Source organism: Columba livia, chromosome 2, assembly GCF_036013475.1.
Source record: "Columba livia isolate bColLiv1 breed racing homer chromosome 2, bColLiv1.pat.W.v2, whole genome shotgun sequence".
In the NCBI taxonomy this organism is placed as follows: domain Eukaryota; kingdom Metazoa; phylum Chordata; class Aves; order Columbiformes; family Columbidae; genus Columba; species Columba livia.
The window spans coordinates 4,379,792-4,404,431 of NC_088603.1; the positions used below are offsets into that span (position 1 = coordinate 4,379,792).

Here is a 24,640-nt window from a genome sequence, read left to right on the forward strand (position 1 = left end):
CTATTTTGATTTAAGTATAGATAGGTATAGATTAGAAAGAGTATGAAGGTATATTGCACCTGTAAAGAGAAAATAGCATTTGCATCTGTAACAGAGTAATATACCCAAGGTGAACCCTTTCTTACCCTAAGCAGTTTAGTGGAGGCAGAAGACATTCTCTAACATCTTGAGAGGTAAAATGGTTTTAGTTAATCTGGCTGTGTTAGTTTAGTTAAAAATGACCCTCCTCCCTCTACCAAGGAGTTACATGAGATCTAACACACTGTACATGTTAGTATGGAAGGTGTTTATCTTATCAAGACTAGAGGTATCGTCACCAAGAGGGATCTTTTGTTAGGTGTCACCAAGCTCGCACTCAGGATTATGAAGCTGACAAAACCTTACTTCAGATGCTTAAGGAAGTCTTGGACAAACACAACCTGGTTCTCATGGGTAACCTAAATTACCCAGACATTTGTTGGTAAAACAACACTGCTGAGTATACAGAAGACGAGTAGTAGGACAAAATCTCTGGAACTTAGAAGAGATTATGCCAATATGCTCAGAGTTCAGCTGTGAGGGATTCCACGAGAAACATACATGGAGGACAAAGAGCCTGTGATTGCTGAGACCAGCAGTCTTAATAATGAACTTTTACTTAAAAGCAAAAAAAACAGAAGCATAATTGCTATGGAAAGGTAGCCAAATACCCATCGACGACTACAGGAACCTTACTAGGACATGCAGAGACGCAGCCAGGAAAGCTAGGGCTCCACTGGCACTGAAAATGGCCAAAAATTCAAGAAGAGCAAGAAAGGGTTCTTCAGATCCGTGAGCAGTAAGCAGAAGCACAGGGAAGACATAGGCCAGTTGCTAAAGACTACAAGGAAACTAGTCACTGATAATGCTGCCAAGGCAGAGGTTCTCAATCCTTCTTTGCCTCTGTCTTTATAGGCTCCAGGTCAAAGGATCAAGTACCTACAACAATGCATGTGCCAACTCAAGGTAGTGGAGGAAGGGATGGTCTGGGGCCTCTTGCAGGGCTTCAACCCACATAAGTCTGTGGACCCAGATGGAATCCACCCCAATGTGTTAAGGGAAGTGGTTGACACCATTTCAAGGCCACTGCCTATAATATTTCAAAAGTCGTGGAGATCAGGAGGTAACCCTGATGACTGGAAGAAAGCAAATGTCATATCAGTCTAGAAGGATGTTAAAGAGGCTCTGTTTTATTCTGTTCTATTTTGTTATGTTCTTGCAAAGAGTATCTAGGAAACTACAGGCCTATTTGTTTTACTTCAGTCTTTGAAAATAATGGAACAACACCTCCTAGAAACTATCACAAACCAAATGAAACAGGTGATTAGGAAAACTGAGCAAGGATTTACCAAAAGCTAATAATTCCAGACTATCCTGATCATCTTCTATAACAAAATAATATTTTCTCTTGACAGAGGGAGAGCAGTGGATGTTGGTTACCTGGACTTCAGCAAAGCATTTGACACTTTCCCACATCCTTTTGCTAGGCAAACTGGAAAGATATAGATTGGGTGGGTGTCTGCAAGATGGGTAGGAAATCGGCTGAAAGGCCAAACTCAGAGAGTGGTGAACAACTTTTTTTTACTCAAGCTGGCAGCCTGTCACTAGCGGGGTCCTCCAGGGATTGATACTGGACCCCACACTGTTCGACATCTTCATAAATGATCTGGATGATGGGACTGAAAACACCCCTACCAAGGTGGTTGATGACACCAGTCTGGGTGGTAAGGTGGATGTGTCAGAAGGGAGAACCACCTTACAGAGAGAACTGAGCAGGAAGAGTGAGCTACCAAGAACTGCATGAAGTTTAACAATAACAGGCACAAAGTTCTGCACCTGGGATGACATAACCAAAGACACCAGTACAGTCCCTACCTCTGTTAGGGAGCATTAATCTGAGCCATCATCTCTGGCAAGGCCAACATTTTGGTTTAATAAAGACATCAAACATCTGTCTTTTTTTGCTGAAACAGTGTGAGATTCAGCCTAAGGTATTAGGGAATATGGTAGATGATGTGTTACAGTGAAGGATTAGAATAGCAGTTATTCCCTCAAGGAAATGGAATGGAGACAGTGAATGAGGGAGGTTAAATATTAAAAGTCTTACCTCCCCGTTCAAGAAACAATAGAGAACAGCAACAACAAAACCCTAGGTAAATGGGAGAGAAAAAAAAATAATGTAATGCAAATCCTGCAGTAAATACTGGAAAACTACTGGAGTTAAAACAAACAAACAAGCAAACAAAACAAAATCAAAATCCTAGTGCAGAAAGCATACACATAAATGAATAAACACACAGTCTGAGAACTGTGCATGCAAAGTAGTTATAATGAATAGAGGTTTCTTTTCAACAAAAGGAGAATTCACTGTATAATCACCTGGAAAGATCCCAGTCCCAATTCAAACACTAGTCTCTCCCGCTTACTGACATTTTCAGGAGAAAAAGCAAACACCGTGTAGTGAATTCCAAACAAGGGGATAAGCAGTAGTGTAGAGCGAGCCAGTCTCCTGTTATAATAGAGTGAAAGAACTTTAATGCAACCTTGTAATAAACAACTTGTGCTTTAATTAAAGAAGAAAACACAGAAAATATTTTGTTGCCTCCCTTTTGGGAAATACATACACTGTGTAATTATACAAACAAATATACAACATTCACATTTGTTCCCAAACAGTGATTGCATACACACTGTAGTTGGCTCCCACTTCACATTGCTACAATAATAGCACATTAGTAACACTTAATACTCTGTACTGTTATTTTAATTTGCATTATTATAAGCAGGGATTTTTTCTACTGTGCCAAACATGAGGAGGGTAATCTTGCTAAGGGATTCAGACTGCTACCATAACACAATAATAAACCTCTCACCCAATTGCTTAATCCCAGTGGAGTGCTTGAAATCTCTTTTGTGTGTGTGTGATTTTTTTCCTGCATAGCAAAAAATTCCGAAACAGCAACACAAATAATGCTAATCCCTCCCCACTCCCCCCGTATGTTATTTTGTACTCATGACTATTCCTCAAGGTCTTGATTTTGGTCTCATTTATGCTGTTGGAAACCCAGGTGTAACTCCACTGTGTAAATAATTTCCATTGCATCAAAATGAAGAGTTTTTAGAGTTAAATCAAACTCAGTAGGTATAAGCAAAATGGTCAGAGATGAATGTGTGTACCTGTAAACACTTAACTGAGTATGGATGAAAATCCCAAAAAGCAGGGGTCCAGCCAAGAATTATACATCAGTTTTGGTCAGTGTCATTTGCTGATTACACAGCAAAACAGACCCAAGAGAAAGTAAATGTTGATTTGAAAATCAGGCAAGTGCTTTATTATAAAAAAGTGGCCTAAAGTAACCTCCAGGACATTTTCAAAGGGGAAAAAATGTTATTGATTTCCTTCAAGTAAGTTAAGGAAGCAGATGAAGGACAAAGGAAGCTAAACAGCCATAAAGATTTTTGGAAGAGCAGCATACTTTTTCAAATTCAAATGTTCACTCTGCTTGTATCTATACACAGTTGTATTTGTTAGTACATGCTCAACAATATCCCAAAAATGACGTGTTTGTCTTACTGAAAGTGAAGACTTAATTCATACATCTCCAAGAACTCTGTGAACATATGCTGTTACATTCAATACTAAACTGGAAGTGGGAGATCAGTTCATTGCAGATGTTCCTCAGTCATACTTTGTACACTAATGATAGTAAACATTTCACAACCCTTGCCTGGAGATTGTACTAAACACACAGGATTCTTTAGTCTGTTGCACACCAAATCTCAAGTCTTGGTTAAAGACCCTGTAAACCAGAGAATACAGTTCTTGTGAATTATTAGTTAGACATTGACCAAAAGTTTTCCAACAGGAGAGGAACAACCTTTGAACAGGTTGATGAAAAGCACAAAGAGTTTCCAACTTTGGTGATCACCAGAAAAAATAAGTCTAGTCCTTTTTCTCTATGGGCAAGTAATCACATTAATGAAAAGGAACAGAAACATTGTGGAAAAAGATTGCAGAATAATACAATCTCTCTAAACAAAAATTATGTAAAGACTATGTCTTAACTAGATGTGGAAGAAAAAGATAAATTAAGTTAGTAAGTACAAAGAAGTAAGGACAAAGAAGTATAATCTCCCAAAATCTGTCACCCTTTATATTCACAATTTATGACAGAATGATCATGTTATTTTGATTCAAAAATCAGACTACAATTATCTATTAGTATGTTGTATCTCACCACAGTCATAGGTGATTAATTTTGTGAAAGATGAGAAGCAAGACTTTTTCTATTGTCAGTTCTCTGACATTAATTATGTCTGATTAATCATAGTTATGATGTCATCAATTTATTTGAGATACTGTCTTCAATATTATCAGAGAAGTCAGGAAGAAAGTACATGAAATGCAAGAAATAACACATTCTGAAGTTTATAGATGATTAAAATCTACACAGAGGAAAAGATTTTAATGATAAGTAAAACTTGAGAGATACTAATGATTGTGTGGATGATGATGGTGTTGTTTCAAGATCATTAGGAAGAAAGAATACTTAAAGCACAGTATTTATGAGACATGTAAGTATATGTGCAATGGTGAAATGAAGATGTTAAAGAATACAACAAAATTCTCAGAAGTGTAACAGCCCAAGATACTCATGCTCTTCTTCCCACACTCTTTCAGACAGGCAAGAAGGTGATCCAACGTTTTGAGGACAATCACCACTTGGAATTAAACTGTCTGTTTAGAAGAGACACGTTCCCCAAAAGGCCTAGCAAAACCCTTGTTTACGCTCCAATAGGTAGAAGAATGTCTTAAGGTTACTCTAAAAAAATAAAAAACAAGATGTATTTCAATTTTTGTTGAGGCTAAGATTCTATTTTTCAGCTGTTATTTTCCTTAAAAACAGCTTAAACACGAGATTTTCTCCAATAGCATGTCTATGAATGTGGCCTTTCCATAAATTATTACCATAAAAAGACACAGATAATGGTTTTCTATTTTCTCTCATTCCTCTATTGAGTTACATAAAAGCATCTTTATTGTAAAAGGAATAAAAAGTACAAAGGCTGTCTAACTCTGACTACTCTCTGAAGGAACTATGTCTTTATTTTTCCATTGCACATTCACATTTATTAAAGGGGCTGCTGCAGTGTCTATGGATATTACATAGGACATAACTGGGCATGAATTTGAAATGAAAACACGGGTCCTCTACATCAGGAAACCTGAAGCTCCAGAAGCAATTGTGTAAGGAAATTTGTGGTTGTCAGTCTTTATTCTGCCTCGGAGAGAGGTGAGAACTGTAACTTAGGGCTTACTGTCCCATCAGTTCCAGGTATCTGCCTTGCACTGAAGGTGTTCCAAAGTGATGTAGATCAAAAAAGCCACTGTAACTTAAATAAGTTTCGACAGATGACACTGTGAGCTATTAAGGACAAAATACAGAATAACTGTTACTCTGGCAAAGAGTTTGTTGCCTTGGTCTTAGAGATTCTCACTACCCAACTTTTCTTTGAGACAAAATATCACAGTATGTCAAGAGAAGCAAAAAATGTTCAAAACTATAGCTTTTGAAGGAAGACTATATAGTTGTTCTGCTATTTAGGCCTGCCTTTTCAAAGTAGGAGAATAGTTCAGTTTAAATGGTAAGTCAAGTGAAATTCATTTGAACAAATATAAACTTTTGCGGTGAAGACATCAAGGTCTGTGGTAGTCACGTAGAACAATATTCATCTCATCAAGATTTGGACACATATACTGTAGATATCTCTACTGAAATTATTAAAATAGCAGTTCTAATGCCACAGTAGAGAAAAATGCACTTCTAAGTCACAGTTCTTGCCTGCTATCGATGTCTCTTTAAGAAAAGGTGACTCCTGTTGTAAACCCCCTGGGTATCTACTGAATATATTTATTGATGTATATATTGACTAGCTTGAAGTTATGAGATATCTGCAATGATGACGTCTATTTTTAGTTAAATTAATTCCACACTTACATTCCCTTTACCCTCAATGAAGACTAAGAGGTACTTAAGCTCAAGGACAAATCATGTGCCCCTAAGGAAGGTCTTACCACTCCTAAGTCTCTCCATTGACTACAAAGGAAGGCTGGACTGAAACTGTCATATAAATTCCTGTACTGTAGGCCTGTAAAGATTAGATTAGAGCAATTCCATCTCTTTGGCTGTAACTGAGTGATGAATATGTAAAAAAAATAATCATGACAATATTTCAAATAGAAGGATAGAAAGGAAGCCATGAAGATACAAGATGTCATTAATGATGAAATGCTTAATATAGCTGATGTTTAATAAACCAAAGTATCTGTTTTATCAAAAGGATGCTAAACACAGTTAATGCGTGACTTTCAGGTAACTCAGTAATCTTCCCCTGACAGGTACATATTTTATTCAATAGCTTAATGAGGTCCGTAGGATCACTTTCCAAGACCTGAGATAACACCTAAACACAGTCATTGATTACAGCTTTTTAATTTCCCATGCATAAATCAAATCTTCAGCCTAAGGACTTGAAAAGCAGTAGAAGCTTACTGAATCTTCCATATTTTAACACAAAAAAATAAGGTTTAATTATGTTTATTGGAAGTGTACAGAGTTTTTCCATGCTCCTAGTTAGGCTATTTAGAGGATTTCACCTTAGGGAGTTATCATTTTGCCATGTTTCTGAAACACTACACTTCCTTACTGTGCATTTTTTTGCTCTGGAAAGGCCCAACATGAAGACTGTGCTGCATCATGTTGCTACATTAAATAGTGAGCTTCATATTTTAAACTGTCTCCTCCTAAATGCGGATCTTTGTTTTACTTAACCATTCCTAGATTTGAATCTTCTCTCAATGTGAAAATGGACCTGCTGACTGCTTTTCTATTCTCTATTTCTTCTACCCCATTTCCCCGAAAATAAGACCTACCCTGAAAATAAGCCCTAGCATGATTTTTCAGGATTTTTGAAGATGCTCAAAATATAAGCCCTACTCCAAAAATAAGCCCTAGTTACAGTTCATTAAAAAGTCAATTTAAATAGTGTCCAGACAGCTATACGTGTGAAAAAGTAATAAGTTCTGGAGCAAAAATTATTATAAGACCCAGTCTTATTTTTGGGGAAACAGGGTATCTGTTTCTCACAATGTCAGTCTGTTGACTGAATCTTTTGAGCATCTTCAGTGGTCTATTTCTTAAATACCTTGAGGTGATGTAAAATAAAAGATATAATTGATTTTCATGTTTAAAATGTTTTGAGGTTTTTTGTTTGTTTGTTTGGGGGTTTGCGTTTAGTTTTGTTTTCATAGCTAACAAACAACAAAATATGCAACTATAAGTTACAAAACCACCTTTTATTCCTTAATGGTCTCAAAGACACCTACTAAGCATTCTTCAGCCAAGTGCTGGGCTGTCGGGTCTGTGTGATGGGACATCTCTGAGAGTGTCGATTTACACTCCTAAGACTGCTGTGAAATTCAGGGGAAAGTTCATCAGGAAGCATGTTGTATGAGGAATGCCTCATCTAAATGAATCCTGTGGGCTTCTTGTACAAGAGAGTGAAGTCCACTACGAGAAAACTATTAACTCGCAGGTCTCTAGATTAAATGACATTTATTCCCTTTTCTAGATGCCTCAGTCTCCATAGGCAAATCTTTGACAATGACTTTTCACTAGGCACACTATATTTTGCTATTGGTTTAACCTTAACCTTTCCTTACTCCTGGGTATATACTAGCTCTACTTCACTCAGTTTTACACTGGTTGAGAGTCTAATTCACTCAATCCTGCCCTGTCCCTGTTGTTATAAGAAACTTTCTGGTGAAATATTTACTCTCAGCATGACCAACGCTCATCTTTGTAACTATTAATAGTTTCTATACAGACACTACCATAAATAGCATCAGTCATAATTACAATTAAGAAAAATAAATGTTAAAATCCTTGACTGTGACGCACCAGCAAAAGCATAGAATAACAAAAAATTCTACATGCAGCAAGAACTAAATGAGTGCTTGCCCTCTGGTTACTACCCCTCTGCTAATATCCATTCATTTACTTGCAACATGCGTCATACAAACACAGTAATGTCACAGGATTGCGTACACTTACAGGGTAATGGTTGATAGTTCTGACATCTTGCAAGAGTGCTGGTTAGCCCTCTTAGGCTTACAGTAGCATTTCTGAACGCAGCTGCTAAATATGACAAGATTAGCATTTTTTTAAGCATATTCTGAACAGGCCAAGGTAGGTCACTTTCAACACATTTCATGAGACACGTCACAAAGATGGAAAGCGGACATGACGGAATGAAATTACAGCACAAACCAGCTGCTTGACTGAAGCAAAAATAAACAAAATAAATTAAAATGCACTGGCTGTCGCTGGCAATTGTGATGTGTTGACTCACAGACAGACCAAAGATTGAACAACCTGGAGGCGGGCGGGCAGTGTTACGTACCCAAAATACACACGACCTTTGCAGTTTGGAATTGTACAGAGGGTAACAGAACAATATATTGAATGAAAGTTGACTGCACGCTTGTGGAGAACAATCAAATAGTAACATAGACTGGTAGGATGGGCATTAAACTAAGATTAAGTTGGATCAGATGTTCCTCATTTTCATGTGTAAGTAGCCCAGGCAGTGTGGATCCCTTCCTTTTCGTGAAGACTACTAGTGAGGACATGAATGTACTTTTTTGCCCAATTTCCTTGATGCATGGGGAGGGGTGTTCAGTACGGAAACTACATGTCTGACCACTAATTCAGAAGTACTGCTTATTTTTTATCACACACACAAAGACAGGTGTGCTCATAGAAACAGCAGGCACATACACCATGGACCAGAACCATGACCTCTATATATTGTGTGCTAGAAAGACCTACTATGGACAATGGGACATTTACATTTACAACTAACTAGAGGAAAGCTAATTAAAATCAGCTCTCAGGTAAGGTAATCTGAAACAACACGAGAAGGTTTTTAGAGATCTGAGGGGTAGAGATTTCATGTCTGTTATGGTAGGCTGAGAAACATGAGAATTGAAAATAGTGATTTCTTGTCGACTTTAGAGATTTTTCATTTTGCTTTGTTTTCAACACATGGCTGTTTTGGTGGGACTCACCTCAGGGAAGGCTGGATATTTACAGATAAGTGTCTAAGTCCCTTGAGAATCATCAGAGAGAATAAGTAGTTGAGAGAGAAATACACAGTTATTGGTCAAGGTATATCTGACCTACTTTAGATGTTCATTTTAGGGTAGCATGAACAGCATACCAAGTACCACTGACTACCCTGACTAAATCTCTCTTAACTATAAAAGATAATATGATTTTTTAAAGGAATTGCCTGTAATGTAAACATCTAATTTTATTCAAAGTTAATAAAACTCTGCTTTGTTGCTCTACTACTATGCATGGTCTAAGATTTGTATTTACCTGACCATAGATGGAAGATGCAGTTTCTAAGCTGAACAATAAATTAGAATAAATTGAAAATATCAAATTTCTCCCTACTGTTAACTCCTTTAAGTCAATCCCATTTACTGAAGTTTTGTTTTGTTTTCTTTCCTTTTGATTAATCAAAACCTAACTGCGTTGTTTAAAGATTACAGCATAAGAGCTGGAAAGAATGCAGTATCACAGAGTGTACACATTTAGCGAATAGAAATAGCAATCATGTTTTAACTTGCAAAATGAATCTCATTTCTTGGATGGTACTAAAGAAGCAAATATGAAAATGACTGTTCCTCTTACAGTATCACTTCCGTGATAAAATTTTGCACCGCCTCTGTTTTTCACAGAGTTGAGTTGTCAGTTAAGACTGATCAAAAGCAAGGAGGGAAATTTTAGAGATAGTTCCTTTTTACTATAACTGATACTTTCAGAAGTGACTACAGATTTTAAGAGTCTCACTCATTTGTTGATCACCCAAACTGAAAAACATTTTATCAGACTAATTTCTACCACAAGAGGGCTGCTCAGCATGTGTTGAAAAGCTGTGCTTATGAAGGCATCTGAAGGTACATAACCTGAAAATGAAACATCTAAAAATCAATAATCAGTATGAAAACTTAGTCATAGGGTGTTGTAGGGGTTTGTGTTCTTAAACAACACACTTAATATTGCTGTAGCAATCTGGAAAAAAAAATCATCACCCATTTTTCCTTTATCGCTTATGCCCTGTTTTATTTGACAGTTATTGATTTCCATTATAGGTTTTCCTAGAGAGTAGAACTAACATGACAACACTTAATATTTACTAGAATTATCAAAAAGGATTAACTTGATTTTGAAAATAGTATATAAGAATTAACTGCTGTTCCCCATTCAGCGAGGTGATATTTACAGACGGACCTGTGATGGAAAACTTTGGTAGCACTTAGGAAAACATTAATATTTTACTGCTGTTAGCTTTTTTTTCCTGCCACCCTATCTAATTTAGGTAGAAACACCTCTCTGATGTTACATATTGAGAAGTAACCCAAAGCCTTCAGATTATGGAATTGATATACATTTTCTTTCCTTATTTTTCCCCCCACCTTTTTTTGGTTTACTTTATTTATTTATTTATTCATATTCTTGAAGTAGGAACACTGGTGGAAGGAAAGGAAGAGAGAAAAGACAGTATAGCCAGGAACCAGAAAGAAATGGGAAGAAGGAAAAAGAAACAGAAAAAAAGCCAAAAAAGAGAAAATGAAAATAAATGAGGTTATGGATATCCAAACATTACACGAATTAGGGCAGGATCCTCAGATCTCTGTAGGCACACACGGAATGGAATTGGTCACATCTAACTAGATGTACCTAAGGTGAATTTAAACTGAACCGTCACCTTTAAGTCACTCGATTATGGAAAGAAACGGGCACTTGCAGAGGCTGAGCTGACCTGTGTAACAGAGGAGTCTAGGACACACGGGATGCATTGTCTTACAGAGGAGCCCTGGTCTCTCCTTTTGACCATAGACGGACAACTAAACTGCTTCGATTAAATACGAGACTTTAGACAGCTAAAGGCAAACAAGCTGAGTCTCACCGCATGTGTCCTGTGCATGGACTGCAGCTGCATCTGGGAGGAAGAGGGAGGGTGCTAGGGTGGAAGGGGAAAGAAAAAGTTAAACATTCCCAAGATTAAATGAGTGATGTACGATGTGGCTTGAAGACCATCTTGTCAGACCAAACACCTTGACATCTGGAAAGTTAATGCAAATGAGAGAGTACACAAATTTGAGGCAAAGGTAGTTGCAATTTAATTCTAAAGACTTTTAAAGTTTCTCAGAGGTGCTTAAGAGAAGTAAAATGAACATGCTAATTCAGGAGAATGAAGTTATGCTCTGTTACCAAGGCCATGTAGATCCATAATGAAAAAGATCAGGGTTCTGGCTTTAGGACACTAATAGCACACAGGGAATGACAGAGTTTGTGGATTGTCTCTGAATATGCAGAAGGGGCGTCCTTTAAGAAACACAAGAAAACCAGAATTTGGTTCATGCAAATTAAAACTGTGCCTCATTTAGAATCTTTGTGCACCCTGCTCAAGTAATTCTGTGTAACCTCACTACCAATAGGATTGGCAACCATGTGGTAGTAGGAGAAGGAATGTAGAAAGCAATGAAATAAAGTATCGAAAACACAGTAAAAAGTTAACCAAAGTGAAAGTAGAAAAATTGTATGGGAGAGAGAGAGAAAAACTGAAATTCAGCCATACCATCTATTATTTATGCTACATGCCTACTTACCTACAGCTGATGTTATAGATTGGGGACTTCTTTTCCTTGCTACTCAATAGCTAAGGATTTCCTGAAGCTAGACTTGTTTCTTGGGTAAAATACCAACTACATTTGCAAAAACCATGGACTTACAGATCAGATGTAAACAGTCTGCAAAACCGAACTTATTCTGGGCGCAGAAAACAAACTATACAATCCCATCGTGCTGCAGTGACTGTGAGCCCTGACCCATTGTGTGCAAGTAGACTCATTCCCCCCTCCCATCCAGACACAGAATAAGCACTGGTGCTTCTCAGCACAGTTGTCATTTAGGTCCATCTCATATGATTTTTGAAGTTACACAGGCTCTGTGCCTTTTAGCTTGTCGCCCCATGTCAGCTTTGCAGTCAAGAGTGAGAAATAGACCATAAAGTGAGATTTATCTGACCCATCTTAAACATCTTGCCTAGAATGAAATAAGTAGTATTAGGGATTTTATGTTCTGGACTGAGTAGATCTCTACTAACTGTGGAATGAACCAAGCGTGGTTGTCTTATTTAATCAGGTGGGTGTCATGCTGTCTTGCTAAAAGTACCACTATTGTTGTGGTCTTCATTAAAAATTAGCAATTCTGTTTTTCTACTCTTCAATTGAAAACAAGTTCGAAAGTCTTGATCTAGTCACCTGTTGTCAAAGTCTTAGTCTTATTACCTATAGGTCTACTTTTTACTGCCAACATTGTCAAACCCAAAATGCTTTCCCCTGACCTCTCTAAGGGGTCTGAGGTATTCGACCTGAGAATAATCTGAAAACAAGTTGGAAAAAAAAAGGGAAAGTGTGAGATCTCCTTTATAGTCCTTAATCAAAACATAATAAAATAAGTTGATTTTAATAGACTTTTTAGTCTCTACCTTTTAGGAGATGTGTCTTACACAGCTCAGTGTATTGCTTTTTTTTCAGTGATTTTGAGGAACATAAGATTTTCATTTTTTTTGTGTCTATGTATTTGTAAAATCAGTGAATTTCAAGCTAAAAACTAGGACATATGTAGGAAACCTCGAAAGGGTCTTCTACATATTTCAAAGCTCTCACACTATAGAGAACATCCAATGTCCTCTATACACTTTACATGAATGTACTTTTAATACCACCAAAGTTAGATTTAATCTATTGTAACAGAAATCTAGCAGAGTAATTACAACAATAATTTGACACAGAGACAGTATGTCTGTGAAGAAATCACTATCACCTCTCCAGAGGCCGATGTCAGATTCCTGACAGCAGACTATAAATGAGGCTGAAAAGGAATGTTTAACAAATATTAATTTGAACTGGAGCTTTTTGTCCAATTATTCAGACCTTTGTGAAGAACTGAGGCTTGAAGATGAAACCGAATTATTGAAGAGAGCCAAAAATTATCTCTACACTGTTCATTCTTGGCTTTGCTAACTTCTGTAGGGGGAACACACAAGGATGGAGAAAGCCATCAGAGATCAAATAATGAAGGTAAAGCTTAATATTTAGCAGTGCTCTAAAGCAGAAAGATGGTAGTATAGAGTAGAATACTTCCACCAAAAACAGCCTTTAAATAATGTGTAGCTTTCAGGTTACAGATCCTGATCCTTCTGCATTAACTCTGAAGATCCTACTTTAACAAGCTAGATTATTCTCACTGACTTCAGAGCATAGACTAATGTCATGCATTATGGAATAATTCTGATGGAGGTGCAGTAACATAACTGTCGTGCAGAAGACAACAGAATGTGTGGTGAGGAAAATGTACCACACCAAATGGAATTCTTAAATGGCTTTGAATATACGTTTCCTGTTTGAAATGAAGACTCTGTATGTCCAAATCCAGACATAAAATATCTGAGAACGTGATTAACTCATTGTCCTTAAAACAATCTCATGAGCAAAACAGTCTGTTGCAAGAAGTGGATGTTCAAGCATCAGAGACAGGTCTTAGTCCCATCAGCTGGCAGAGCTCAATATCAGTATAGCTACACTGAGTTTATATAGTTTGCAGTTCTGAAGCTTCAGTTGCATCATTTTGCCTCACCTGCCTTACATGTTATACAATATCCCTGCAGACAATGATCCAACCTATAACCTATAACCTAATGCTGTCTTTGTTGAAGAGGCCTGGGCTTGCAGGCATTTAATCAGCTGAACAACTCCAGTGTTTTCATTGGAAATATGTATGAGGAATTACACTTTGGAAGTGTCTCAGTAATGATACAGGTGCACAGTAAATGACATACTAAGACTATGACGTGAACCATGTGCACAACTTTGGATTGGTCCAGTCTTGAGGTAGTATACATTTGTTAAAACCACCATTAAGGCTTAATTCAATATAAAGTCATTGTAATCTGGTAGCCTTTCAGTGTGTATTGTACTCTCCAAGAAAGGAAGAATCTGTTCCTGGACAATTATCTAATTACATAGTTTGCACCACACAGTTCCTTTTATGCACAGTATTAGTTACAAGAGCCTCGAGAAAAGTTCATCCTTCCAGATCCAAAAAGCCTTCTTCACTGTGACAGCACCATCTTTCTTGCTCCTTCCATACCTCAGGCTCTAAGGACTATGTATCTACTTGGAGTACATCCTAATAACTCTTCAGACATAAAATTAAAACCACTCTATGTGAAGCATTTTAGTTACTGAAGTGAAACACAAGAAATCAATGGCAAGGAGAAGAAGAGACACTGAGGGGAAATTAAACTCTTTTTATTCTCATATGATAGAGGCAAAAATGTGAATGGTAGAAAAAGGTAAATGGGAGACCATGGATGCAGATGTGCATCAAGCTTTGATGTAAGTTGAAAGCACGTTTAAAATCAGAGATGTCAGAATTATTCCCCATTGTCTGCAGTCTCGCAACAACTGCTGCATGACCAGTTGCTTCAACTCCACGTTTATCTTTACACTAAGCACCTGATTCAAAGAAACAAACTGATTTAGGGACAAATAAAATTCCAGATCTCTCCCTTTCAGCCTGACAATGTATTCAAAATTACAAACTTAGGTATGAGCGATGCAGGAGGGTAAAGGAAAACAGCCAGAATGGTCTAATTTGGATGCTCCTAACTTCGCTCTCAATTTGAGGTTTCTCAAAAGTTGGCTGAATCTCCAAAACCATTATCTTTCCCAGTAATTAAGCTAGTCTGATAAAGATACAACACTGCATCCAAACCCATGGGTAATTTGTAAAGACTCATAGCCTTAGGTGCTGGACGTTCTCTATCCTGCTGATCTCCATGACAACTAAAGTTTCTCAACACAGATCAAAATTAAGTTATTCACTTTGATGAAGTGCAGTGACTTTAGAAACACACTTGAGGTCTGCACCCTATTTTCTTTAGAAAGGCTACCTTATTTTTACTAATCAGTAAACTTGAATGTGTGGCAAAAGTTTTAATATTACAGAGAATTTAGTTAAGTGTAGTCAGGTTCACATTAAAGTAAGAAGCTCTATATTGTGCACATTGCTAAAGTATTTGTGTATTTTTAAAAAGCATTTCAGGCAGTACAAGTGTAGGCAAAGACCTGTATTTATACAGGTGCACAAGCACAGGTACAAACACTTACGTATAAATCACACTTGGCTTGAGCCTTCGACTGTGGTGAGTGCTGTTCCATACCAGCTATGGCAATCAAACCATGATATTTTAGGTACTGTCTTTGAAAGACATTTGGGTCTTAAGCATCCAGATATATGCCACTAACATTTCAATGGAAATTCATAAGACACTCTTTAGGCTTTTTTTGTGCATAAACCTTCACAAAATCAGGGCTGTTAGCATTTATTCAACACTTGATAGAACTGTTGGGAATGCATCAAGCTTTGCATTACTGTTTCTTCTTTAAAAAATGGAAGGAACATTTCTAGAAAGAGAACCACACTGTTAAATATAATATGGCATTGTTCTCTCCCTCACTAAACTGCATACCTCCTTGATTTTTCTGGAGAAGGACCATCTATTAGTGGCTTCTCTTTTAATGCAAACATGCTCTTTTCCAGTTTGTGGCTTGTTCTTTTAACAGATGGGCGAAAAAAGTCTGTGCTTTGTTCATTTAAGACAGAATCTTATTTTCTAATGCTACCACAGAGCCTGCAGTCAAGTGGAAATTTTAGGTCAATCGTTAGAGTACTGTTAAGCATGAAACTTAGGCAGATTTCAAAAAAGTCAACTAGTTCATCAACAACATAAATCTGTGTCATATCCTTTCCTGTGTTTATAAATCCATTGAAACTATAACATTGCCCATAAAAATACCTTACAGCAATGTGCACAAATAGCGTTTAAAGACAAAGTCACCCTATTTTTCATTACTACTTCAAAATAGAAAATAATAGCAATCAGCCTCCATCACACAAACATCACCTGTGCAGACCAAGGCACAACTGACTTACAATCTAACACACCTTATAAAGATTTCAAAATAACAGAAGCAGAGCACTTTCTAACAAGGCATTCATCACCGATGATCTTGTAACCACAAGAAACAAGCTTTGTCATCAATGATTTCAAAAACTGGAGCCTACCAAAGCTTCAGCAAAGTGCCTGTATATCACTGGAAATTGATGGAATTTCCTTTAAAAATATTGATCTTCTTTTCTGGAATACCCCTCTGGCAAGTGGCCCATGAAATAAAAAAGCCACTTTCAAGGTGGACATATTTTTAGGTCTGATCCCATCACCACTGTAAGAATGAAAAGGATGCATACTGGATGAAAGGACAGAGTTTAGGTTAGGAAAATAGATTCAAGAAAGAAAGATGTATGTTCATGTTGTTCTACGTGCCATGGGGACCAGGTGGGATTTTTAATAGTCCCTTTATGCATCATACCCTCAGCTGTTCAGCAGATATAACACCTCACAGGAACTTTATAACACTCTAAGTACTCTGTGCTGTTTGATTTTACGGTAGTTGAGACCACAGAAAATCTATAGATAGATAACCAAAGCAGAAAAAGGTTTTCAATTACTTTGTCATAAAAAATAAACAAATCCCTGTGTAATAATATTCTTGCTAATTATTGTAATAGCCTACATGAACTTACATTCCTAAGGAGTACGTTCAATTTTTTCCAATTCCTACCTGAAATGATTTGGCACAAATTAACACCTCCTCAAAAACAAACCCAAAAACCCAACAAAAGCTACCCCAACAAAACAGAAACTAAAGCCCAAACCCCCCACAAATCAATAGACAAACCAATAATTTCTCTAGGGAAATTAAATTAAAAGTATAGTAGTTTTGAATGAGAATATTTTCTCTAGACCGTTAAATAAATCTGTCGAGAATTACTGTCAACCAAAGTAGAAAACGTCTATGCTCCCAGCATTTCTTAGCAATGAGAACTAGGTCCTTGTTGATCAAACACTGACACCAAATGATCATCATCTGTGTTTTCTGTTGCATTTTCTTGTGATAGTGAAGTATAAGCCCAAGGACATGATTTCCTTTCAGTGTTGGGTTAGTGGGCATTCCAGCACTCAACTGATAATACCTACGGTTAAGAAATTAAAGTGCCATGCTACAGAATAGACGGTTCATCAAACATCTGCCATTTTCTTGTCAAAACTGAGACTTTTGGCATGAAGACCCTGTCAATAATTATCAATGCTGGCAGTCTGAGCACTTGCAGCAAGACAAAGCAGTAGCAGAATGAATCACTGAGTGTCCAGTGACTTCATAGGTGAACGGTAGAGGAGTGTTGTTTACCAAAACATTCGCCTTACAACATTGCTTCTCCTGCCCTAACCCTCTAGGTTGCATCATATGTAAAATCATACCTACCTATGGTATATGCCATGTTTCTCCTTTCTTTCCAGCAAGATGCTGATAGGAGGAATGACGTAGACCTGAATTAGCTAGATATATGTGGGGTTTGTTTTCTTTTCATTGAGTTTCCAACATGTGATACAAAATTTATGAAGAATCTGTTAAAGCAAAAGCAGAAACAAGCTTCCCCTCCCAAATTATACTATTCATGAATTCATGATAAACTGGAAATTAAAAAAAAAAAAAAAAAGAAGCTTTTTCATTTAAATGTGTTTTATCTTCAAAAATGAATAAGCAAAGACTTGATGGAAATGTACAGGCCTTTTTAATCTTAAAGGTTATTCCAGCATGCATCTACACCATGCATACCTAAATAAATACTGTAGTGGTTTATGGTAGTGATACTGGTAGATTATTTTCTGTCTGTAATGACTCTTTCAGCAGTGCAACAATGCTCATTAAAATAATAGTGTGGATTTAAGCTTTGTTCAGGTATCTCCGTAGGAATACATCTTCTTTGGGGAGTGAATATATGCTGTCTACAAAAGCTTGACCAAAACCAGGATGCCTAAAAGCAGATTCTTACATATCACGTTACACTCTATTGGCTGCATACATCCCAGGAAAAACAGTGAAGCCTTTCCAGATCAATTTATTTTCTGTTTCATAAAATTCTGGACAAGTATGAAAATCCACGCAAATAATGTGGGCCTGATGTGACATGCTGTGTGGCAAGCCGGTCATATTAGGGTTATGAATATGTGTTTCCAGTCTGCAAAATTGTGAGTGCACATTGGATTAATGGACTTCTGATGTGGTGCTACTTGACTCTCAGCATATGGGTTACAGTGTCCCCAAATAATCTATTATTTCTTCAAAGTATTACCAAACTGTGCAGTTGGAACTTGATGAAAATCAGGCAATGATTTCTGTTTGGAAGCACATTAAGTAAAATCTAACTGGATTGAATATACAGATATAAATACAAGACATGGTCATTTTTATGACAGGATTAAATATGTCATGTCCGTGACCATGGCACAGGTGTTTATGCAATTCACACACCAGATGGGGCAAGAAACCTGTCTGAACAACAGATAATTGTCTTAATTACACTAGGAATACAGTCAATATCACTTTATGCTTCCCCAGCATCTGAGGATCTCAACACTTGTGATTCAGATAAATACCTATTGAATTTGCATCACTAGATGTGCTTTGGTTTGATGCTTGATTTGGTGGAATTATTCAAGATGAGCACAAGATTAACTGAAACCAGAACATGGTTCAAGAAACAAAGTTATTTCATTTTTATGCCTTTGGTAGTTCACTCCTGGCACTAGAAAATAACTAACGATTATGATGACTGCTGGGAGGAAGCATGAAAGTTGCTTAAGGTTCTCAGAAAAAAAAACAGAAAACAAAACACAAAACATAAAATTAACAGTAAAAGCTGGCTTCTACTTCCTTTTTAATTCCTACATCAGGTGTTTAGATATTTTTTGATCAATCTAGCCCTCAAACATTTCAGCCATGGGGAGGAGCTTCTGCCTAAAACATTAGTTAAAAGATGGATGGAGTTACTGTTCTCTTAGAATCTGACGTGTTTTGAGCTGTTCAGTCTGACATGGGATCAGCAGCATGTAGGCAGCTCTTGGGGGGGGAATAAAATATGTGAAGAAAGATCGATTAGGCATGAAACTGGTAATGAAAGACTGAAAATACAAGCCGATAAAATGGAACTTTAGAATCACGATAGCATTTGACTCCTGCAGGTAATTGTTAGGAATTAACTACATGTTTCCGAGTTTTTCTGCCTAAAGGCAAAGGCTGTTGCGTATAATGATCATCAGAAAGGTTATTTAAAAAGCAAGCCTGATTTTTATGTGGAATTACAGCACTCATCATTGTGCTGCAAATTATACTAATTACCGGTTTTGGTTTGGTTGGAGTTTTTTGTTTGTTTCTTTGTGGATTTTTTTGTTTGATTGATTTTGTTTGGTTGGTTTGCTTTCTTTCTAAAAGCAGGTCTTACAATTTCTAGTGACTACGCTGTATTAATTAAGCATTAGTTCCCCAGGGGTGAACTTTTCTCTCATGTTCCTGTCATAGCTTGCAGCCAACTTCAGTAGCGGAAATTTTTAATAATGAGTGCACAGTGGTAACAATATGTAATTAATCTTTGAATTTAAGCAGAATTTACAGAACCATGACGGTAATGTCTATAAAATAGAAATGGAGGTTGATTTTCTTAACAACAATATTCATTAGAAGGGTCTGAACATAAACATGTACCATACGTATAAGAAGAAAATAAATCCTACCCAAAATCAATAACCAAAATCAATAACCAAATTTTTGCAGGGTCTTTTATTTTCTTTCTTTTTTGATGATGGAAATCCTGGCCAGAGGGTGGAAGATTGATAGCAGAGTAAATCCTAATCACTACTGAAAATATCATGTGATATTCCCTTCAGAAACTGGCTGAACACACTTCCTCATGTACTAAAGGCAAAACACTTATATATGTTGTGGAAAAAAGACCTGTATGGAGAATTTGGTCCGATGGGATGATGTTTAATAGTTTGAAACAACAAAATAGGACATGGAAAATGCATAGTATGGACCACAGTCTAACTGCCACAGAGATTGCATCACAGTGATATAACCATACTTTGTTCTATCTTTTTTCTTCATTATAACAGCTGTCTTTCTACAGAATATGTGTGGACAAATATTGTGTATACCTGCATAGACTTATTCATTTCATTTCTTTTCATCATTTTTGTGTGACTGTTCTGTTCTCGAATCTGTTTGGATAAACAACACTCCGCTTCATAACACATACATGAATGCAAGATCAATTTATACACACCCATTTATAAAGTTGCAAAGAAATATGAAAAATAATGGCAGCGAATGAAACAGAAAATATGATGTTTTCTCTTGGTTTTGGAGGGATAACTATACACATAGGAAAAATATCAGTAAAACCCAGTCACTGTGTTGATCAAAAATGACAAGGCTGTTTTATAGTTAAATCACTGGAGTCTATGGCATTGCTTCATCTGTGAGATATTTGCCGCAGACACCAAGTATGAATGGAGCAGGTCGCAATCAGAGCAAGCTCTACACATCTTGTGTGCTAATTAGAACCTAAGATTCAGTGGATTAATTGCCAGCAGCAAATATTATACATGGGAAGTCTTCATGCAAGTCCTAGGCAAACCATGTGTAAAGCTGACCTATTCACTACACTTTCTCTTGAGTTTTAATTCTAACATATATCCACCTGCAGAATGAATTTAAAATTTGGGTTTTCTTTGTCTTTGGAAACAATGTTTAGACCAAACTTTAAGGGCAGTACTTTCAGTAAGTGGAAGGCTGACTACACAGATGAAAAAGTAAGGCATAAAATATTGTCATTTCATTTAAGTGTAAACAAGATAATAGGAAAGAAGGGAAGAAAAATAGAAGCTGAAAGACATATTTTTCCCTGAAAAATTTCATTCAGGTGGATGAAATCATTATAGTGTGGCTGCCAAGGGTGAAACTGATCACTGGATACTTTTTTTACGAAAAAGTCTTACAAAATAAGGATCTCCTACTTTGCCATATTTTGATTTTGTTCAAGGTTTGCATGACTTGCTTTTTTTCATCATCAAATAGTCTTGTCTAGGTTTACAAGTGCTAGAATCACTAGACCTTACAAAAAATGCAAAGTGAATCTGCGTGATGTTTAGGCTGAAAAGCCAAGAAAATGCCAAATGTGCTGCCACATATCCTAGTTATTTTAAATTACTTTATAATTTTTACATGGAGAATGACTGCATGCACTCAAAATTAAAATGATGAGCATCTCAAATGGGCAATCTCTGCCCTTTAATGAGGTGAAAACTAACAAAAAAGTTGTCAGCTTTAAAAAAATTCAAATCACAAAGGAAGTTTTACAGCCTCTAAAGGAAAATTTTAGGATTTGTTGTGTATTTTGTACACAATTCTAACTGCGTGTTGGAATTGTTTGGCTTAAGTTGAGTGCATTCAAGGTTACCAAAAACATGAGCATAAACAGCTTTAGATCTTCCTAAATGAGAATTCAGTCCAAAGTTAATGATTCTTTTTTGCCAAATCTTATTGTTTTCAGTGAACTTTGGACTATGTCTCTGGAATGTATGAAGCACAGCAGACTGTCCCCCTAGTATAATTATCGTTATTCCTGGTCAGTATCTTAATTTCCAGATAACTGAGCTGTAAAGAAGTTTGTTTGGGTTTGGTTTAAAATCTTGTATTTATGCTTGTTTGGTTGGTTTTGTTTTGTTTTGTTTTCCTAGGTCTTTTAAAGAAAAGTGAAAGCTGGCATTAAAATGCACTTCAGTGGTTTTTGGATTAAAAACCAGTCAAAATCAGCCAAATGAATTTAATAGATCCTGAGATTCTTTTTACTTCAGCTGAGGTGTCTTTTCTTTCTTTTTTCCTATGTGTATATTAGAAATCTAAATTGATTACTGTTTTATTTGTACTTACAAGTAAATGCTGGATTCATTGCCCCCAATATCAGGTGACTGGAGTTTCTGCACAAGTATCACAATTATGCCAATAAAAAGCACAAAGTTTATCTAGGGGAAAAAAAGAGGAAAAAATTATGACAGTGATATATTTTTTTCAAGTATGGGAATAAGACATTCCCAATGATCTGCTGGCTCCATTGCCTTATTCTTCTCCAAACTACCATCTAGAAGTTTTACAGGGTCAAGAGTAATGGGGAAAGTTTACAAGGGTTTTATTGCCACTTTTACAGGCAAAAATACCCACCCCCCCGCATTGCAGCAGCTAAAATAAGGTAGAATTTCTTCAGTACCAAACACCACATAAGAGAAACATGAGGAAAAAAGTTTCAACATTTTTTATTATAAACCAGTGCAAAGAATAAAAAGAAAGACCCTCACACATCAAAACCACATAGGAAAGATCTCATCAGCAAAAGCATCTTTACCTCCTAATCTCTAAACTAAGGCATTTCTCAGCTCAGTAGTATCCATCGGTCACAATTTAGTGTCTCCCCCTTCTTGAAAATCTCAAGTTGTGTCACTTTCCTTATACTTGGCTGAATCCCAGATGAAATGACCTCTAATGTTTTTGGGAGCGGTGTGTGTGGGTGGGCACGTGCTAATGTTCATTTTCATATCTTTTAGTTTTATGTCATCCTGGGCATCTTCTCTTTCATAGAATCACGTAATTATACATATAGATTTGAATATTTAGAGATTAATAAAATCAGTTTATTTTGATGCTTTAGTTTCAGATTTGGCTGTCACCAACTCCATAGCTTCTTAATGCCAGAAAAAAACAGTGGGGAAAAAACCAATACAAACCAAAGCCGTCCCTTATGCAACCTTATACTCCTGTAAGGAGACCAAAAACTTAAACTAGGTGTGAGTATCCCTTTCAGAAGAGTTTTCCATCTGATCTGACGATGACAAATGAATGGAGAAGCCCAGTCATCTCTTGCTACTTGCTTGAATCTTTAACACCTTGAACAGAAGCCAGAATGTGTTCCTGGATAAAATGTGTCTGTAAAACGTGGAATTTCACATACATCAATATTACAAAAACCCCAGACCATTGGACCCTCTCCATCTCAATACCCTTCAGTGTTATTAGCTGAATTACCTTTAGTGTCTCTGAAGGTTACTGTACTTTAGAGAGCTGTCTAAATACTTAAGAGGAGAAATGTCAAACCTGATGAAAACACCTATAATACCTGCAGATATCTGTGAGCTCAATGTCTAGAATCCCACAGCAGTCAATGAAGACCTGACCAGTGTTGTCACTGGACTATGGAGAGCAAGTTAGCATGCCCAGAACTAAACACCTATGTGTAGTAAGCCAAACAGCTTTTTCAAGTGCCACTGGCCATATTTTCTAGCAGCTCAATTTAATTTCCATACTGGAGGAGCTCAACACATTTAAATTACCATATTCTTTCAGAACAGCAGCTGGAGCCCAAACAGGGTACTTTAGAACCTCTCAGTCATCCATACACAGGTATCTAGCATCATTTGAGTCAAATCCAAGACCTTCATCAACTAAAGAGAGCTTAGATGCCTTGTAGACAATTGACCATCTCGCACTATGTCTGGAATACTCTTATAAAGCTACTATCAGACAAATGAATCTAACTGTGAAATTAATTCCATTCAACAGAGTCCAGTTTTCTAGTGACTAGCAGGTAGCATTGTTTTAGATGTTCTCAGTTGTCCCACTTCAGCTGCCACCTCAAACGGTACAGGATTCATATACATTCTATGCTGTATCTGTCACCCCCAGGCAAATGGTCCATGTGTTCTAGGGTCTTACTAGTGGCATTTGATACCTATGTTTAAGCAACTCAACAACTTATTGTCTATATAGTCTTTGAGTACAGGCAACGTACCATCATTTAACTTGTACTAAACCTTCTTTGTAACAAGACGTCCAGTAGTCCAGCACAGCTGACACAGCATAGTTTATAAAGCAATTTTAAGCTGTTTGCATCAGTTGCATCAGTTATTTTCCCTCAGAAACGTTGAGGAAGCGCATCTTCCACGTGCTACTTACCATGATTGATCCAACCACAGGACCCTTGATCACCCACCACAAGGCAGTGTTGTCATTCATGTCCCAGCAGCTGCAGTCATTAATGAAAGAATAGGGTGGGGAAAGAGATGAAAGAGAAAGATATAACAAGGAAGTTAATAAACTCACAACAATTATTAAGGTGCAGAGAGTGGGAGACTGATCTTGTAGAGAAATTGTTTTATTTGGGTTCAAATGCACTAGTTCTTTAGTCTGTCCCTGCTGTAGCTTTCTTTTACAACCGTTACCCAACTTGTCTGAAAGTAAAATAAGTATTTTTTGTGGCAATTTCAATGGTACCTCTTACCAAACAGTTTAGTAATTTTGGATAATGCCCTTACGTGTGTTTCTGTGTCTATAGACAGTTCAGCTCTAAAGTTGTCTGTCGCGGCTGAGACAGACAAACGACATGGACCAAGTTCTTTCAAGATGAAAGTAATAGAGTGCCATTTATTGCTACAAGTGCATTTTTATACAATTCGATCAGTTCATGTG

The 24,640-nt window shown here is 36.9% G+C and overlaps 1 protein-coding gene across 12 annotated transcripts in view; it reads right to left on the bottom strand.

Annotated features, from left to right (window-relative positions):
* Positions 1-24,640, bottom strand: part of ADCYAP1R1 (ADCYAP receptor type I) — a 157,162-nt gene that overhangs the window by 10,534 nt on the left and 121,988 nt on the right. For 3 of the 12 annotated variants that reach the window (XM_065050329.1, XM_065050332.1, XM_021298582.2), the window contains 6 exons: positions 24,128-24,197; positions 22,055-22,146; positions 11,059-11,112; positions 8,133-8,216; positions 2,398-2,527; positions 2,126-2,167 (listed from right to left, as the gene is read on the bottom strand). In XM_065050329.1, coding sequence (XP_064906401.1) covers positions 2,126-2,167; positions 2,398-2,527; positions 8,133-8,216; positions 11,059-11,112; positions 22,055-22,146; positions 24,128-24,197 — 472 coding nt within the window. Of the gene's footprint in view, positions 1-2,125; positions 2,168-2,397; positions 2,528-8,132; positions 8,217-11,058; positions 11,113-17,545; positions 17,588-22,054; positions 22,147-24,127; positions 24,198-24,640 lie in introns of all 12 variants that reach the window. The other 9 variants (XM_065050339.1, XM_065050338.1, XM_021298589.2 and 6 more) reach the window with 5 other exon arrangements.